Below are 16,764 nucleotides of genomic sequence, written 5' to 3'. Positions count from 1 at the left end.
CACCCGTACACAGGAATCAGGACCCCCTGAAATGGGTCTGCGTTCATGGCATCCAGTCCCTCAACCCTGCGGGTAACCCAGCAGATCCCACTGCTTCAGGAAGACCCCCCCCCCCCCAAAAAAAAAGAAAAGCAGAAAGGAAAAAAAAATACACTTTACTGAGTCACACCCAGCTGTAAACATGTCACCATGAGGGAGCCCCATCCCAACCCCCAGGCCACGGAGTCGGAGGTGAAATGACAGGGTTTGGGAGGAGGGTCACAGGGGAGGTGCTAAGCAGGGCGGCGGGCAGGCAGATGCAGCAGAAGACCCCGGGTGGGGGTGGGGGGTCAGGGCAGGAGAGGGGGCTGAGCCCCCAGGAGCCTCAGAGTGACAGTCCCAAAGGGCTGGGAGGCTTACGAAGTCTCTTCCTGGGGGCTTCCTCAAGGCCCTCTGCCCTCCTGGCTGCGGCCCTTGAACTCCACGGCCCCCATAGCAGTGGGCCCCCCCAGGGCCATGCCCCCACCCCCAGGCCTGCCCAGCCCAGTCCAGTTTCCTGGTCCCCTGTGAGCCTCCCTCCGGGTTAGGCTGTGGCCTCAGGGGACGGGGTGAGACCCCCCCAGCTCCTCAGAGTCCAGCCCTAGGTCTGGGCAGCTCCTCAGGGAACAGCACGCGGCTCCTTCCCTGGGGCCGGGTCCCTCTGTGGCCATCTGACTGGAATGTGGCAGCGCGGAGGCCAGGAGGGGGCTGGCCGGCCCTCACACCGCCGTCTCCTGGTCCTCCCGCTGGATCATCTGGTAATGCTGCCGGTTTTCCAGGTACGCCGCCAGTTCCGTGTCCTGAGCCTTCTCTGCCCTCTGCCGGGGAGTGTCACCCTGGATGGGAGCGGGGTCGGGGAGCTGCCATCACCTCAAGAGCCTGTTGGCCCCAACAGACTAGAAAGCAGGGCGCTTCCCTCGGGAGAAGCTGCCTTCTGTGATCTCAAGTTTGGGGTTCGGGCTGTGTTGAAGGCCAGCTCTGAATCCCCCGAGGCCGCCCTCCCCCAGGCTCCCCTCTCCCATGGGCGGAGTTCAGGGAAGGGTGGCTCTGTGTCTGCGTGGATTCCTCCGTGCCCGCCCTGCCCCTCTGCTCACCTGCTGGTCAGTCTTCATGAGCGAGGCCCCGGCCTCCACGATGTAGTGGCAGATGGTGCGCTGGCCCAGGGCTGCCGCCTGGTGCAGGCAGGTCTCCCCGCTGGGGGAACAGGGGCTGGCTGTGGACCCCATCCAGTCCTCTGGGCCCTCCTGTCTCCTCGGGGGCCATCAGAAGGGGCAGGAAGTGTGGGGTCCTGGGGCGGGGCGGGGGGGGGGAGGGTGGCCCAGAGGGCGACAGATGTGGCCAGGAAGGGTTTTATGGGCTCTGACAGGATCCACTCGGAGGGGCTAGATGAAGCCTGGGTGGTTTCCAGGGTAACTGGGGTCCTGCCCTGCCCAGATACTCACTTTTCCTCCACGGCATCAAGGATCTCAGTGGGCGCTGGAGAAGGGTGGGGGTAAGAGGTTAGAGAGGCCCAGCAGCCTCCCCTCGGCCCCGGGGGCCCCAGGGGCACAGCTCACCGTGCTCCAGCAGGTAGCGGACCACTTCCTTGCTGCCGGTGCTGACCGCGTGGTGCAGGAGCGTGCGGCTCCGCTCATCACGGTGCATAAGGTCACCCCCAGCTCGGTGCAGCTCCTGGAGCTGGGGGCAGGAGGCAGGGCAAGGCTGGGGCACCTCGAGACCACCCTCCTTCCCACCACAGAAACGCCCCTCCAACTCACACAGGCCCCAGGCTCCCTAGAGGTCTCCAGGGGTCTTTTGGGAGTGCAAGGGAGAGACATTGGGCATCTCTCATCCCAGGTGCCCTTGGACTCCCTGGGAGCCTTGGAGCCTGTGGTTCCTCTAAGACTCGCTCCTTTCTGTGCCCTGGGGACAGACGGACTGAGCTAGGAAGCCCCTAAGGAGGGACAATGATTGTGGGCGGGGCGGGGCAGACTGGAACAATCACATGGAGACCCCCCCAGAGGGCCAGGTCATGACAGATGACTGCATCTTGACCAAGCAGCTCCTGGCCCAGCCAGAGGCCCCACTCCCCAGGCCCCGCTGGGGCTGCCAAGGGGAAGAAGCCTGAGCCTGGCACTAGTACCTTACAGAAATCGTTCCTCTTTGCAGCCTCGATGAGCTCTTCACCTGCTCGGAACACCAGCCTGTTACACTCTGGCACGGGAGGCCTTGGCTTGCATCAGTGCATGAACATGTATGTGATGTATTATTGTGCAAAGCGGGCCTGAGGGGCACGTGTGCGGAGGGCTGTGGCAAACGTGACTATAGCTATGTTGGTGTGAGGCTGTGTATGGGCTCCACCTCGCCCCGCCCCACCCCACTGAGCCTGGGTCCTCTGATCAGGGAGGAAGCAGGGGCCCTGCAGGGAGAGGCCTCACCTGTAGGGGGCGCAGCGTCCCCTGGCAGTGACCTGCAAACAGAGCAGATGTGACGGGGTGACATAATGAGATGTGACGGGTGACATGAGGTGTGACAGGATGAGATCTGACATGAGATGTGGCAGGGTGACATGACGAGATGTGATGATGTAACAGGATGAGATGTGACGACTTGAGGTGACAGGGTGACAGGATGTGACAAGATGACATGAAATGACAGGGTGACATGAGATGTGACAGGGTGACAGGATGTGACAAGGTGACGAGATGTGACAGGGTGATAGGATGAGATGTGATGGGGTAACATGATATATGACAGGGTGACAGGCTGTGACAAGGTGACAAGATGTGAGGGTGACAGGGACATGAGATGTGACAAGGTGACAGGATGTGACAAGGTGACATGATATGTGACAGGGTGACAGGATGAGATGTGATGGGGTAACATGATATGTGACAGGGTGACAGGAGGTGACAAGGTGACGAGATGGTGAGGGTGACAGGGACATGAGATGTGACAAGGTGACAGGATGTGACAGGTGACATGATATGTGACAGGGTGACAGGATGAGATGTGATGGGGTAACATGATATGTGACAGGGTGACAGGATGAGATGACAAGGTGACGAGATGAGGGTGACAGAATGAGCTGTGACAAGGTGACATGAGATGTGACAGTGACAGGATGTGACAAGGTGACATGAAACGACAGGGTGACAGGATGAGATGTGCCAGGGTGTGGCAGGGTGAGATGTGGCAGGGTGACGTGGCTACAGCACAGGCCCAGCTTGTTGCCCTCCCCAGCCCCAGCCCGGGGCACCCTTGCTTCATTCAACAGTTTATTGAGTGCCTCCTGCATGTCAAGTGCTGTTCTGGGCACCAGCAACACAGCCGTGAACAAGACAGGTGGAGAACTTGCTCTCAGGGAGCTTACATTCTAGTCAGAGAGACAAAGTCAGACAAACGAGTAAACACAGTGTTCTGGAACAGGGAGTGTAGAAGAACGGGAGACTGGGTGGTGTGATTGAACAGCAACTTCAGGGGGGCTCCCGAGAGACTGCGGAGAAGGCACACCCAAGCTGAGACGTGAGTGGAGGGTGAAGATCAGGGAGGCAATGACAAGTCCAGAGGTGGGCAAACAAGACGGCAAAGAACGGACAGGTGAGCGGGGCTGCCCTGTGGTGGTGGAGGAGGGCACAGGTGCCCAGGGTGAAGTGACCAGGAGCAAGGCAGGGCACGTGCCCACAGGGTGCTGGGGGAGAGCAGGAGGCCAGGGGGCTGCAAGGCGCTCTGATGAGGGTGCGGGTGGCCAGGAGGGAGCCCAGGTGTCCGGCCACCACAGCGGGGCGGATGCTGGCCGGTGGGGCGGAGGGCTCATGGCCTGGCCACGGCCGGGGTGGGGGAGGAGGGGTTTCAGTTGGCTGTCCTTTGGGGCAATGGTAGGGGGGAGGGTTGGCTGAGGCTCGGGACTCACCGGGATGTGGGGGAGCAGGGCGAGGTGGGGAGAGGGGACGTGGGGGTGGGGAGGTCAGGACGGGCAGATGCCCCCAGCAGCTCAGGGTCCAGGATATAAATCTCGTCCTGTGCGATCTCGGTCACGTAGTTGAGGTGTTCCTACGGGGTTGGGGGGGAAGGTTGGGCTGAGGGTCAGGGCCCTGCAGGGCAGCCGATGGGGGGTGCAGGGGGACGCCAGGCCAGCAGACCTGGAAAAGCCGCGGCCGTGAGGTGGAACACTGATGGGGCAGCCAGGCCTGTGGCCCTGCCAGCCCCCACCCCACCCCACCCCACCCCACCCCCTCCTCTCCCTTCCTGCCCCAGATCCCCTGACCTCACACAGGGGGTCCCCAGCTTGCAGCCCCTTCCCACGGCTAAGCCTTTACCGGGTGCCCCTGTCTCTGACCCAAAGCACCTTTCCTTCAGTGTCTGGCTGGAAGATGCCTGTGCTTTGAGGCTCCCCCACAACCCAACCCCGTGAGCCCAGCTTCTCACTGTCAGCACCATCCCTGTGCACTGCCCATCGGTGGACACGGGTGTGCCCGGCCATGCAGGGTGGCCAAACAGGACAGGTGACATGGGGGCCTGGAGCCAGCGGTTTTCGGAGCAGACCTTGAGTGCTTACCTGGGCCCTGTCGATTCTGTAGAAGCGGCTGGCAGTGGTGGCTGTGGGGAGAGGGCTAGCTGAGGAAGGTGGCCCCCTATCCAGGCCCAGGTCTCCAGCCGCCCCACCCAGGACTGCCAAGGGACGGGGCGGGACCCAGCCCTTCAGGGGCCACTCACCATCGAGGAAGCACCACTTGGGGGACAGTTTCTGGCACATCGGGGACCTGGCTCCAGCACCTTCGGGCTCCTGGCAAGAGAGGCAGAGGCCGGGGCTGAAGGCCACCAGGACCTGGGCCGGTGGGGCCCCGTTGGGCAGGCCCTGGCCCCACCCCTCACCTGCCGGAGCCTCTCGATGTGAGCGCGGCACAGCTCCAGGTCGCTGTCTCCTGGGACCACCACAGTGCCCAGCGGCACGGCTGCAGGGCAGGGCGGCCGTCAGCAGCAGGCTGCACCCCAGCCCGGGCCCCGCCCCTCAGCACCCGCTCCCCGCCCCGCCCGCCACTCACAAGCCTCTTTGAGCTGCTCCTTGTCGTAGTGCAGGGCCTCGTAGTCGTGCATGCTGACCCTGCTCACCTGGACTCGCAGCTGCTCCGGCACCGGCTGCTGGCTGCAGGCAGGCGACCACGTGGCGCTCGGCAAGGGCCCTCATGTACCGCCCCCCGCCCCAGCTGCCCCGGGGTACTGTTAGCCTCCTTCCCAGAGGGAAAAACTGAGGCTGGGGAGGGGCACAGTTTCTGGGGCCCAGGGCATGTGGGCGGGGCGGGGGGACATACTCGCTGTGCAGGGGGGCGGCGCTCCGCCGCTTGGCCTTCTGCACCATGGTGGCCTGGTTGCGCAGGGCAATGCGGATGCGTGAGGCTGCGAGCTTGCAGGGCTCACCGTCCACCTGCACCGGGATGGCTTTGGACGTGGTGAGCAGCACCTCTCGGCACTGCGTCAGCCGCTCGCCGTGCCCGCCCACCTGCAGCGCAGCCTGTGGGCACGGGAGGCTCAGGGTCAGGGGCCAGGGGCCGGCAGGACCGCAGGCTTTCCTTTTCCCAGGCTGGAGAACAAAGTGAGTAATCCCCCACCCGACGGAGAGCAGAGGAGGGTGAGACCCCAGCCAGAGAAAGGAGGTGAGGGTGAATTCTCCAGTCCTGGCCAATGAAAAGGAATTTGGTGACCCCCTTCCGTTATTTTTATTTTTTTATATTTATCTGGCTGCTTTGGATCTCAGTTTTGTCACACATGCTTAGTTGCCCTGAGGCATGTGGGAACTTAGGTCCCCCCAAAGGGATCAAACTCACGTCCCCTGCATTGCAAAGTGGATTCTTAACCACTGGACCACCAGGAAAGGCATCCCCTTCCATCTTGGGGCCAGTGCCAGGGGCAAGGCAGGCCTGGAGCTCCAGGTGGGCCCCGTGCTGGCTTACTCACCAGGGAGGTCATGGTAAAGCCGATGACCTCGAGGTAGCCATCGTCGTGCCGCTGGGGCTCAAAGTCATGGTGCTCCCCAGGGTGGCCCCAGGGCATGGTGCCCGCGCAGTACCTGGAGGGGAGGGCACCGCCATGGGCTTCAGAGGACGAGCGTGCAGGACAGGGACAGCAGGGCCCACCCAACACCCTCCCCTCCTCACCTGGGGATATTCAAGAAAACAATGCACTGGGGTTTCAGGTCCTGAATCTTGGGGGTCAGGTCAGTCCCATCACACTGCAGGCAGGAACAGGCGGACGGGGTTGAGGGCATATGCACCCAGGGGGTATCCCTCCCGCCGGACCCACCCACCCTGCCTGCGGGCACAGCCCGCTCACCACCACGCGGATGTGCTTGGCCAAGTCCTTGGAGCTGCCCATCAGGAAGTCAGAGAAGGCTGTCTGTGGGAGACAGAGGGCGTCACCATCTGGTAACAGGGCATGTCCTTCCCGCTGCCATACAGGGGTCCTGAGGCCTGGTGGACACGGGTGGGTGGGGGCATGGGTGGGAGAACGGGGGGGTGTGGCAACGGCTCGGCGCAGCGGCAGGCCCCGGACTCACCCCGGCGTAGAACATCTTATTCCGGAAGCGGCTGTTGAACTTCTCCGGGTTGGCCTCTGGGTGGTGACAAGAAATAGGGGACAGTCAGCTGCTCTGAGCCTGTTGGGGCTTTCCAATCTGGGCTTGGGCGGGATGGCTGATGACGGACGAAAGCCTTGTACTGGCAGGGGCAAGGTCTGGCCATCTCGGGGCCCCTCCTGGGCTCCCCCCCACCACCACCACCCGCGGGTGGCCTCCTCAGCAAAGACGCGCCCACCTCGAGACTCGTGGAACTCCAGGGTGACGTGGGCGTCAAAGCCCAGGCTGAAGTAGTTGTTGAAGACATCCAGAGGCAGCTGGAGGAGGGCCAAGGGACAGGAATGAGGGGCTCCCGCATGCACCCTGCGCTTCCCCACAGCCACCTCTGCAGAAAAGGGGCCTTGGCCCAGCCTTCTCAGCTCCCGGGGAGCCCCGTCAAGCGCCTGCACACCAAAGTGGCCTATGCCCAGCTGGCTTCTCTTCCCAGGCCTCGCCCGCCCCCCAACACACGACTCCTCCCTGACGGGCCTCACACGCGCCAGGCCCTGGCTCTGTGTGCTGCTGAGAACCAGTGGTGCCTGGCTATAGCAGGTGCTTAGTAAGATGTGCTGAGAGGCTGCAGACAACTCTCCTGTGAGCTGAGGACTACCATTCCCTCTTCCCAAGGAGAGGCCGAAGTCTGGTGACACAAAGACTTGCCCCAGATCCCACACACCCCCAGCTCTCCCCCACAGTGGACCCACCTGGTCGGTGGCCCCCTCATCTCGCTCCTCGGGCCCCGCCTCGGGGTTGGGCTCCGCATGGAGGTCCCAGCGGTCCAGCTGTACCACGTTGCCCTCCTCCACGTGGGACAGGATCTTGGACACAGGCTCGTCGGTGTAGCCCTGGGGCGGGGGGGGGCGGCGGGAACTGAGCTCCTCTGGGGTCTGGGCCTCCCCCGGTACCCTGCCCCCCTCCATCCCCGGCTCCCTGCCCCGTCCGTGGGCACTCACCCCGCCCCAGTTGAGGGTGCGGGCCAAGTCATTGCCAGTGCCCAGGGGCAGGATGGCAACTGGCGGCGGCGGCTTCAAGCGCAGCTGGTCCAGCGTGGAGAGGATCCAGCCGACCTGGAGGAGCAGGGCAGAGCGGGCCAGGTCGGTGCGGGCCAGGTCGGCGCGGGCGCCCCGGCAGCCCAGCCTCTCAGGCCGTGAGGACTCACCGTGCCGTCACCCCCGCAGGCCAGGATCCGCAGGTTGTGCACTCGGCGATACATCTCCAGCCTGGGGTCAGAGGGTGGGAACGGGGTCAGAGGGGTCAGGACCCGTGAGCTGTGCCCCGAGAGCGCGCCAGGCCAGCCCTCGCCACCGCCCCCACAGAGCCCTGGAAGGTACTTACGCCTCCCTGGGGCCCCCCTGGCTCAGGTCAAAGACTTGCCGGGGATTCAGATACCAGAGGAAGGACTGGATGATCTTGGCGCCCTGTGGGAGACCAGGAGCCGACAGGGAAGAGGGGAGGCAATCAGGGTGGTGGGCAGAGGTGGGGAGAAGCACGTGGGCCCAGGAAGAGGCAAGAGCGGAGGGGACTTTCTCCGCATCCCTGGGAGAAAGGGGTGCGGCCAAAGCCAACCTGGGAACACCTGCTGGGGGGAGGGGCTGAGCTAGACCCCACCCCGCCCCAAGGCTCTCAGAGGAGACTGGAGGCTGTGTGTACCTGGTTGCCCCCACTCTTGGGGTTCACGAACACCAGCAGGGGCTTCATGAGGGGGGACGGGGTAGGCCTGATGATGAAGGGTCTCCAGCGGCCCTCCTTGGAGACAGAGAGAGCCCGTAAGGCTGGTTCCCACCCTGGGGGACCCTCACCCTGTTCTCCGCGCCCCAGGTGCCCCCGTGAGTATCACCGCAGGGTCAGACCTCACAGTGGGCCTGGCCCCAGAGGAGGACCTGGACTTCTCCCCCTGCTTGGGGGCTCCAGAGCCCAGATTGACCCAGCGACAGCCGCATCGTCAGCTCCAGCGGCGGGGAGGGCCTCAGTGCCCCAAGAAACAGGCCCCCCTCTCCTGTTCCCCTCCGGCTGCCCGCCTGGTCCCCGGTCTAACCTCAGGCCCTTTCTTGCTAGACTTCCTCTTGAAGGATGCTCTCTTTTTCTTCTTGCTGGCTTTGAGGGTGTTCTGCGAGGGAAGTGGAGGTGTGGGTGACAAGATGGTTGGGGCTAGGGTGGCTGGCAGACCCTGGGGGTTAGGGTTTCCTGGCGCAGGTGGGACTCACCTGGGGCCTGCGGGCCCGGAGGATCCAGGTGGGGGGGATGACCACAGCGGCGTGGACCCCCAGGGAGCACGGCTCCTCGATCTGCTGCAGCATGAAGCAGGACACCTTGCTGTGGTACTGGAGGGGGTGGGGGGGTGGGGGGCGTAGCTGAGCTGGGCCTGGCCGAGACCTGCAGCCCGCACCCCGCGCAGCCCAGGGGACAGCCGGCCGGCAGGGGAGTGGCACTCACTGCTTGCTTGCACCAGGAGCAGCTGATGGCCACGATCTCCTTGCTGTGGAAGGTGAACTTCTGCTGGAAGCCCTGGGAGGCAGAGGGTGGTGAGGGTCCCTGGGGCTGGGCCCAGAGCAGCAGGCCCAGCCCCTTCCTGCCGTCAACATCTCTCTGCCCAGGGCAACTGAGCACTCTTATTTTTTTTTAAAGAAAAGAACTATAAAAGGAGTCCCTAAAGTCATGGGTGCTCAGCCAGGCTGGGTCTCTGAAGTTAACTGCACCATCTGCTGGAAAGGGGTCCATAGATAACTCCTGCCTAACTCCAGTCCCTCCTTCCCAACCCAGGCTCTCAAAGCTCTGTGCAGTAACCATCACAGTCATTCCCTGTTCGTCCTACACTGGTTTATCGCAGGGCCTACTGTGCCCAACGTGCTGGACACTCAGGGTAGATGGAGGGAGAAGGGACAAGGCCCCTAGATCTCTCTGATCCTGAACTTACTGGGGGGTGGGCGGGGGGGACAAGACGGGTCAGTGAAACCTGGGCTGCTGTGGGCTGTGCTCGCACCCAGTGGGCCCTCAATGTGCACTGGCTGAGCTAGCGATGGAAAAAGCCTCCATGCTTCTTGAAGGGCTTGCTCACAGCTTCCAAGCGGTCCAGACACACTGCTCTTGGAGGAGAGGCGTTCCTCCCTGCTCTCCTGCTCTGCCCAGGGACCTGGGCGTTCTGGGACTGAGCGGGCACGGCAGACAGAGAGAGTGGGCCCAGGACTCTGCCCACAGTCAGGGATGGACGGGCCACGTGTGGCGGTGCGGGGGTCGCCGGGACCAGGGCCAGCTTGCTTGGGTGGAGCCTCACCTTCCCGCAGTGCCGACACTTGCCGTCCTGGCGTCGCCGGTGTACCCAGTGGTGCCGCACGAAGGTTGGCTGGCGGAGGAGAGGAGCAGCACTGGGCTGAGTGCCGGGCGGAAGCCCAGCGATGCTCTGGAGTCACTGCCAAGGGGCCCACTTGGGAAACCAGGGGCCCTAACTACCCCGGGTACTTACCTCACGGACGTTCCTGGAGCCCGATTCACGGAAGGATGGCTTACAGCGGAAATTTATCTGTGAAACACGCAGTGACCGCCGAAATGTCAGAACCGCCCCTTGTGGGGTCAGGCACATGGCCACCCTCTTCAGAAGCTGTCACTCAGGAGGCGTCCTCACAAAGGAGGGAGAGGCCCCCCAGCATCCTGGGGGCCCTGAGAACATCAGACACCTCTTCTCAGAGGCCCTCTGGCATCCCTCCTCCTCTCCACTAGCCAGAAGGAAGCTCCCTTCCGCTGCCCAGTCTTCTGGGATGAGGGAGACAGCAAGTTCTGTATCCGTCTTCCCCGCTAAAAGGCAGCAAGGCTGACCCGTCCTGTACTCTTCCTCGCCCTCCAGCTCTCCCAACTTAGGCACCTGCAGGCAACCCAGCCCATGCTTGTGGACTGGTCCCTGGAGCCGTCAGCCCATTTGTGGAGTCCTGGTTTATCACCTTAGGGGCTGGTGTGACGGATCTACGGGACTTGGGGCTACAGGCGTCTCTCTTTTCCTCAGGGCCCCTGCTTCGGCCCTAGGAAAACTGTAGGGAAAGTTCACTGTATGAGTTGAGGAGTAGCGGAAGCCGTCTGCGTCAGCCTCGTTCAAGCCATTCCTAGTCCTACAGGATTTTTCTTACGCTGGTCTTGGTTTCTGCTGGTGGGGAGTCCTGCGGGGCCACGGCAGCCCCCCAATCCCTGGGCCTGGACCCACTCACCCAGCTTTCCTTCTCCCTCCCTCCCTAGAAGCGGGGGGCCCAGACGCGCCCCTAGCTGCAGCTGCTCCGTGGACAATGGTCCCTGGGAAAAGGTCTTTACAGCCCTCCTCCTCTCCACTCGTGGAGGGGACAGGGCCGGGCTTCAGGGCCCACACAGGACTGGCCCAGACAGCGCTGAGGTACAAAGGCTCAGCCCCTTCTAAGTATTAGTTTGGGAACTGATAAAAATGGTATCTCAGCCAGCATTCATGACTTCATCTTGTCTAGTAATTGTCTTATGAACCTCACTCTGCGCCAGGCTTGTTCTGGGCAGCAGGGACACAGCAGCAAATGAAGGGGGAACCAGGATGCAAACGCAGGCACTGCGGCTCCAGGGTCCTTGGTTTTTTCACCACTATACATACTGAGGCACCCCTGGCTGGTGTTGTTTGTGTGACGTGAACACACGTGTACAGAGACCTGTGTAGGAGTGCCGTGAGGGCTTCAGCAGCCCGAGGGGGAGGGGCAGGAAAGCCTGAACAGCCACGCTCACCTTCTCGAGCTGCTCAATGCAGGGTGTGTGGACCACAATCTTGCAGGCTGCACACTTTCTCCGGGACACTGATTTCTGCTGCGGGAAACAGAAGGTCCCTGAGGCACCGGCCTCAGGGTGCCACCCCACGCCTGCCCCGGCACAGCTGCTCTGGGAGAGCATTGTCGAGCCCCCGTCCCGGCTTCAGGACCCAGTCCCATTCCTCTGGCCACCGGGGGGCAGCCCCCTGCAGGGCGGCTCAGGCGAGAGCCTCGTTCCCACCTTCCCCTAGAAGTGCCTGCCTACAGGGCTCGAGACCCGGCTCCACCACCAGGGGGCGGCCTGCCGCACCGCGCTCACTCACCAGCATCTTGGCGACGCAGTACTGCTCTCCGACGTAGCAGAAGTCCCCGGACACGTTGGTCTCAAACCAGATGTGTTCCCCATACGTCGCTGACTCCTGGAGGATGGGACGAGCATGCTCGGTGCACGCCTGCTCTGCTCCCAACCCTCTCCCAAGACAAACCTGCTCCAGCCCTCACAATCTACCTCCCTGCATCCTGCTTTCCCCCCGGCTGTCTGTTGGGCTTAAGGCTTGGCTCAAACGTGGCCTCCTGGTTAGTGCAAACCTGCTGCGCCCCATCTACTGTCCCTCTCCCAAGACAAACCTGCTCCAGCCCCCACAATCTACTTCGCTGCATCCTGTTTTCACCACTGTTGGCTTCAAGGCTTGGATCTGCCCTGACCCCACAGGTCCATGGGCTTCCCTTGCAGCCGCCCGCAGTACTTCCGACCCCCAGCGGGGAGCTGGTCCCCATAGACCCCTCCCAGCTCCAGGCCACTCACACTCCAGTCCACGGTGCTCCGGATCTGCCGCTCAGGCTCGCTGCACGGGGCCCCAGGAGCAGGAGGAGGGGGTGCCAGGTGCTGGAGGCCCGACTTGGTGATGGCTTTCCTGCGGAGGAGGAGACGGCTGAGGCCAGCTGGGCGCGCAGCGCCCCTGCTTCCTTCCTCTCGCCTGGGATCTCTGCCTTCACCTTGACCTCAACCCTGGGTCAAGGCAGGGAGGGCAGAGGAGGCTCCCAGGAGAACCCCCGCCCCCTCCCGCCCAACTCTGAGAGGATCCCCGAGGAGACTGGACTCTCCTTGCTGCCCTGCTGGCTTCCGAGCCTGGCCCAGAGCTGCTGCCGAGCTGGGGACCCTCGGGCCAGCCCCCCCGGAGGTCACACCACTGCCCTGCTGGCTGCAGCTATACCTACGCAAGCAGGGCACTCCAGGTCTGGGGTCCGGCTGACTTGCGCCGCAGGGCTACCTGCCGCCGGCGGCACAGCGGGCGCACGCGGGCGGGCATCCCGAGGCCGGCTGCGGTACCCGAGGCTCTTCGACCCCCTGGGGTGGGGTTCTGGCTCACGGGCCGCGGCTGGCTGAGGCGTCGGTAGTGACCGTGCAGGCCCCAGAGCCCGTGGTCTTTCACCACGTCTGCGGGCAGCAGCTGGGAGGAGGCCCGGCGCCGGCGCCAGCGCGGAACGGGCAGCAGGGGCAGCGCGCTGCGGGGCGGCGGTGGGGATGGCCCTGGGGTCCCGGAGCCCGGCTGGGCGGCGCTCGGCAACGCGACCCTCACATCCTCCTTCTGCAAGCCCTCCTCCTCTTCCATGCCCACGAGCCCAGCCAACAGCAGGGGTGCCACCAAAAGCTGGGGCCCCACCACGGCTGGCTGCGGCTGGGTGGGCACCTCCTCCACGGCAAAGCGGGGATTGCAGGCGGGGGGCGCGGTGCTGGAGCGCCGGCGGCGGCCGGGGCGCGGGGCCCCTACCCCACAGCCCAGGAGACAGCCCTGGAGCTGCGCGCTAGAGCGCCGCCGCTGTGCCAGCGAGGAGGAGGCCTGCCCCGCGGGCGAGCGGCGCCGGGCCTTGCTTGTGGGCAGCCCCACACCGCTGGGCCGCCTCGGCCCCTCCCCTGGGCCAGGCGCCTTCCGCTGGAAGTGTCTCTTAATGAAGGTCTCCATGGCAGGGGCAGGCGGGTGGCTGTTGGGCACAGAGACCGGAAGAGTCAGGAGCCGGGCCAGGCCAGGCTCCATCCCAGGCCCAGGAGCCCAGTCTCAGCCTCTGCCCTTGGAGAAGGGACACTTGGGAGGAAATGGGGGTGTTCTGTGGCCTCTGAGCCCCTTAAACGGGGTGGGTGGCGTACCAGAAGACCCAGCAGGGAGCCCACACTCATCGCTGTTGGACGCCCTGGTGCTCCCCAATTCCACCCCCCTGCAGCCACAGGAGCAGTGGGGAGTGGGGCTGCCAGCTACCCTTCTGGGTTCCCCTGTCCAGGCACCAAGATCCACAAAGCTCTGGCCTTAAGGACTTCCAAGTCCTTTGCCTGAAGCTGATGGAAAGGAGAGAGAAAGGAAGCTGGGAGCCTGGAGTCAACCTAAACAGACTGCGGGGCTGTTGTTTAGCTGCTCAGCCTTGTGTGACTTTGCAACCGCATGGACTGCAGCACACTAGGCTTCCCTGTCCTTTATCATCTCCTGAAGCTTGCTCAAATTCATGCCCGTTGAGTCGGCGGTGCCATCCGACCATCTCACCCTGCCTTCTGGCTTTCCCAGCATCAGGGTCTTTTCTAGTGAGTCAGCTCTTTGCATCTCGTGGTCAAAGTACTGGACTTTCAGCTTCAGTATCACTCCTTCCAATGAATGTTCAGGGTTGATTTCCACAATCGATCACAGAAAACTAACCAAACTGATTACATGGATCACAGCCTTCTCTAGCTCAATGAAACTATAAGCCATGCCGTGTGGGGCCACCCAAGGCGGATGGGTCATGGTGGAGAGTTCTGACAAAACATGGTCCACTGTGGAAGGGGGAATGGCAAACCACTTCAGTATTCTTGCCTTGAGAACCCCACGAACAGTGTGAAAAGGCAAAAAGATAGGACACTGAGGGTCTGAGGGCAAGGTTTTTCCTCTCCTTGGGCAGGTTAGGCTTAGGTGTCCCTTCCTGAGACACTGCAGAAACCAAGCCATGGTAAGAAAATGAGGCTCTCTGAAGGGAAATTCAGCCCTGCCATGACCCCCAGACTTGGGGCCAGGCTGAGTGGCCCCAGAAAGGGAGAGGATCTGACATCTGCCTCGCGGGTGGAAGGCCGCTTGGAGCTCACCCCACCCGGCTGCCTGAGAACTGGAGAAGCAGATGCACAGGGCGGGGAGAGAAGCCACCAGAGGGACTTTGTGCGGGAAGCCGAAAGAGCCACGAGAGCGCCTCTGGGCTCTGTGGGTGCGCTCTGGCTCTGAGGGGCTGATGGTAAGCACTTCCCAGGCCTCACCTTTCTGAAGAGGCCAGGATGGACAACCCATGTACGACAGTGCTGGACGATGTCTGAAAACCTTCGTCTGGATGCTGAGGGAGCCCGTGAACTGCACCTTGACCTGGGGGCCAAGACCCGAAGCCCCAGCGCTCAGAATCCGAACACTAAGCTACCTGGAGCACCATCCTGCAGGAGTCCCGGGGACCACGCTTGCTCGAGCCATCCTCCCTTGACCTGGTCCGAGCACGGGCTCCAATTCCTTCACCAGCTCACCTGCCTCGTCGCCCCGTCTACACAGGCTAAGGGGAGCACGTGCACTATTACCTGCTCCTAACGGTGGGGAAAGGGCACAGAGCCTGGTGTGCTTCAAGGGGGCCATGCCTCCAGAGCACTTAAGGACATGTGTGTCCACCATCAGGTACTCCTGGGCTCTGGCAGCCACAGGGAGGTCTGAGTCACAGCCACGGGACCCCTGCCTGGGGCTGACAGGAGAGACACTTCTGTCAGCTACAGGCCTGACAGCGTGGAGGAACGGCTTGAGGAATCCGGGCTGGGCTGCATAGCCAGCGCCTCCTCCTCCCCCTCCCACCTTGATTTGCTACTGCCCTGGTTGGCTTCCCTGGTGGCTCAGAAAGATCCCCAGGAGAGGAAATGGCAGCCCACTCCAGTACTCTTGCCTGGAAAATCCCATGGACAGAGGAGCCTGGTAGGTTACAGTCCATGGAGTTGCAAAGAGTCAGACATGACTGAGCGACTTCACTTCACTTGGGGGTCCGGGCAGGCAGCATTAGGCCAGGGCCTTGGATAGGTGCAGGAATACTGACATGGAGGCAGCCATGCCTGCAGAAGCAGTGTTGGGGGCTGCCGGGCTCCAGGGCTCGCTGTTTACAATCTGCCAGCCTCTGCAGGTGACAGGGAGGAGGGCAGAAGAGCTCCTGGTTTCCTTCCTAGAATCAATGCCGTCCCACCTGACATTTGCTGAGTGCCCACACACGTCAGGCAGTATACTAAGTCCTTGGCAAACATGTGCACCGTTTTATAAACCACAGCACCCTAAAGAATAGATACTGTATCATGCCTGGCTCCTGAAGAGAGATGGAGGAGATAACCAGCCCAAGGTGCACAGCTAGTCCTGGGGAGCCGGGGCTGGAACCCACCTCAACCCGAGGCAAAGCCTGGTCTGAGCTGGGACTAAGGTGCCTTAATGACAACAGTGGTCCACTTACCCATCGCCCACTACGTGACAAGCGCTTTCACTCGTCATCTCATTTGAGCCTACCTCCCTCCCCTGGGGCAGGTTACAGAGAGGAGGAAACCAGCTTGAGATCAGGCCCAGGCTCCAGGGTCACACGGCTGGCCACGGGCAGGAGCGGGACCTGAACTCAGGTCCGCCTGACGCAGGGTCTGCACTGCGACCAGCCAGAGGAGCCTGGAGGCCCAGCAGCCCGCTGCCGCCGGGACCCTGGCTTGCCAGCTCTGTCCCAGGGTGTCAGCTTTCCCCGCCCGCCTGGTCAGGCCGCCCTGTGACAGCTGCCCAGCGTGGAGGAGATTAGTCACCCGAACACACCGCCTGATGCGAGTGTCACCCAGAAAACAAAGGCCACAGTCCCAGGGGGGAGGTGCGGCAGGCGCTCTGTGGGTGGCGGAGAGGGTGGACCCTGCCGGCTGCCTGGCCCACGCCTGCGACAAGAAGGGCTGGGGGGGCGGAGAGGCCTCGCGGCTCACCTGCCGCAGGACACGGGGGCGACTTAGAGGGGCTCCCCGCGCGCCTGGGTCACCGCCGGGCCCGGCCCCGGAGTCTCCCCAGTGGCCTGGTGGGGCGGTCACCACCAGCGGGGGCGGGCCGGGCCGGACCAGGCCGGTGCCGCGTGACCTGCAAAGCTGCTCCCTCTTGGGCCTCAGTTTCCTTGTTGGTCGGAGGAGGCCGTCAGCTGGCTGATCTGACGGTTTACGACCTGCTCTCCTCTAAGGCGACCACGCCTCTGCACTCCGACACCCCCTCCCCCCAGGCCCAGGCTTCCTGTTCCTCTGGTCGCCATAGAAACCTCTGTCCCCTGGTCAGCAAAGGCCTGACTCCTGACTTCCTATCTCGGCCCAGGCCTCTCCTGGGTCTGCTCTGAGGCCCTGCCGACTCTCAGGCCTGTCCCGGACTCTCCTCT

The 16,764-nt window shown here is 63.1% G+C and overlaps 1 protein-coding gene across 16 annotated transcripts in view; it reads right to left on the bottom strand.

Annotated features, from left to right (window-relative positions):
- Window positions 1–139: 139 nt before the first annotated feature.
- DGKZ (diacylglycerol kinase zeta) overlaps window positions 140–16,764 on the bottom strand; it is a 43,708-nt gene continuing 27,083 nt past the window's right edge. For 5 of the 16 annotated variants that reach the window (XM_086341380.1, XM_086341381.1, XM_086341383.1 and 2 more), the window contains exons 2-31: window positions 12,158–12,266; window positions 11,676–11,771; window positions 11,333–11,407; window positions 10,068–10,124; window positions 9,879–9,947; window positions 9,041–9,112; window positions 8,812–8,928; window positions 8,643–8,714; window positions 8,258–8,353; window positions 7,943–8,025; window positions 7,767–7,827; window positions 7,561–7,674; window positions 7,312–7,452; window positions 6,807–6,885; window positions 6,551–6,606; window positions 6,328–6,390; window positions 6,153–6,226; window positions 5,953–6,064; window positions 5,310–5,509; window positions 5,043–5,143; window positions 4,873–4,952; window positions 4,714–4,783; window positions 4,556–4,596; window positions 3,911–4,050; window positions 2,436–2,467; window positions 2,141–2,184; window positions 1,575–1,695; window positions 1,461–1,494; window positions 1,113–1,212; window positions 140–854 (exon numbers count right to left, since the gene is read on the bottom strand). In XM_086341380.1, coding sequence (XP_086197506.1) covers window positions 738–854; window positions 1,113–1,212; window positions 1,461–1,494; window positions 1,575–1,695; window positions 2,141–2,184; window positions 2,436–2,467; window positions 3,911–4,050; window positions 4,556–4,596; window positions 4,714–4,783; window positions 4,873–4,952; window positions 5,043–5,143; window positions 5,310–5,509; window positions 5,953–6,064; window positions 6,153–6,226; window positions 6,328–6,390; window positions 6,551–6,606; window positions 6,807–6,885; window positions 7,312–7,452; window positions 7,561–7,674; window positions 7,767–7,827; window positions 7,943–8,025; window positions 8,258–8,353; window positions 8,643–8,714; window positions 8,812–8,928; window positions 9,041–9,112; window positions 9,879–9,947; window positions 10,068–10,124; window positions 11,333–11,407; window positions 11,676–11,771; window positions 12,158–12,266 — 2,626 coding nt within the window. In that variant the 3' untranslated portion in view covers window positions 140–737. Of the gene's footprint in view, window positions 855–1,112; window positions 1,213–1,460; window positions 1,495–1,574; window positions 1,696–2,140; window positions 2,185–2,435; window positions 2,468–3,910; window positions 4,051–4,555; window positions 4,597–4,713; window positions 4,784–4,872; window positions 4,953–5,042; window positions 5,144–5,309; window positions 5,510–5,952; window positions 6,065–6,152; window positions 6,227–6,327; window positions 6,391–6,550; window positions 6,607–6,806; window positions 6,886–7,311; window positions 7,453–7,560; window positions 7,675–7,766; window positions 7,828–7,942; window positions 8,026–8,257; window positions 8,354–8,642; window positions 8,715–8,811; window positions 8,929–9,040; window positions 9,113–9,878; window positions 9,948–10,067; window positions 10,125–11,332; window positions 11,411–11,675; window positions 11,772–12,157; window positions 12,267–12,570; window positions 13,336–14,623; window positions 14,727–16,764 lie in introns of those variants that run through there. The other 11 variants (XM_086341378.1, XM_086341388.1, XM_086341382.1 and 8 more) reach the window with 7 other exon arrangements.

This window comes from Bos grunniens, chromosome 15 (assembly GCF_055505025.1).
Source record: "Bos grunniens cultivar Pamir isolate PY7600 chromosome 15, Bosgru_T2T1.0, whole genome shotgun sequence".
Classification (NCBI taxonomy): Eukaryota; Metazoa; Chordata; class Mammalia; order Artiodactyla; family Bovidae; genus Bos; species Bos grunniens.
The sequence above is the reverse complement of the archived record's forward strand: the minus strand, read 5'-3'. Positions and strand labels throughout refer to the sequence as shown.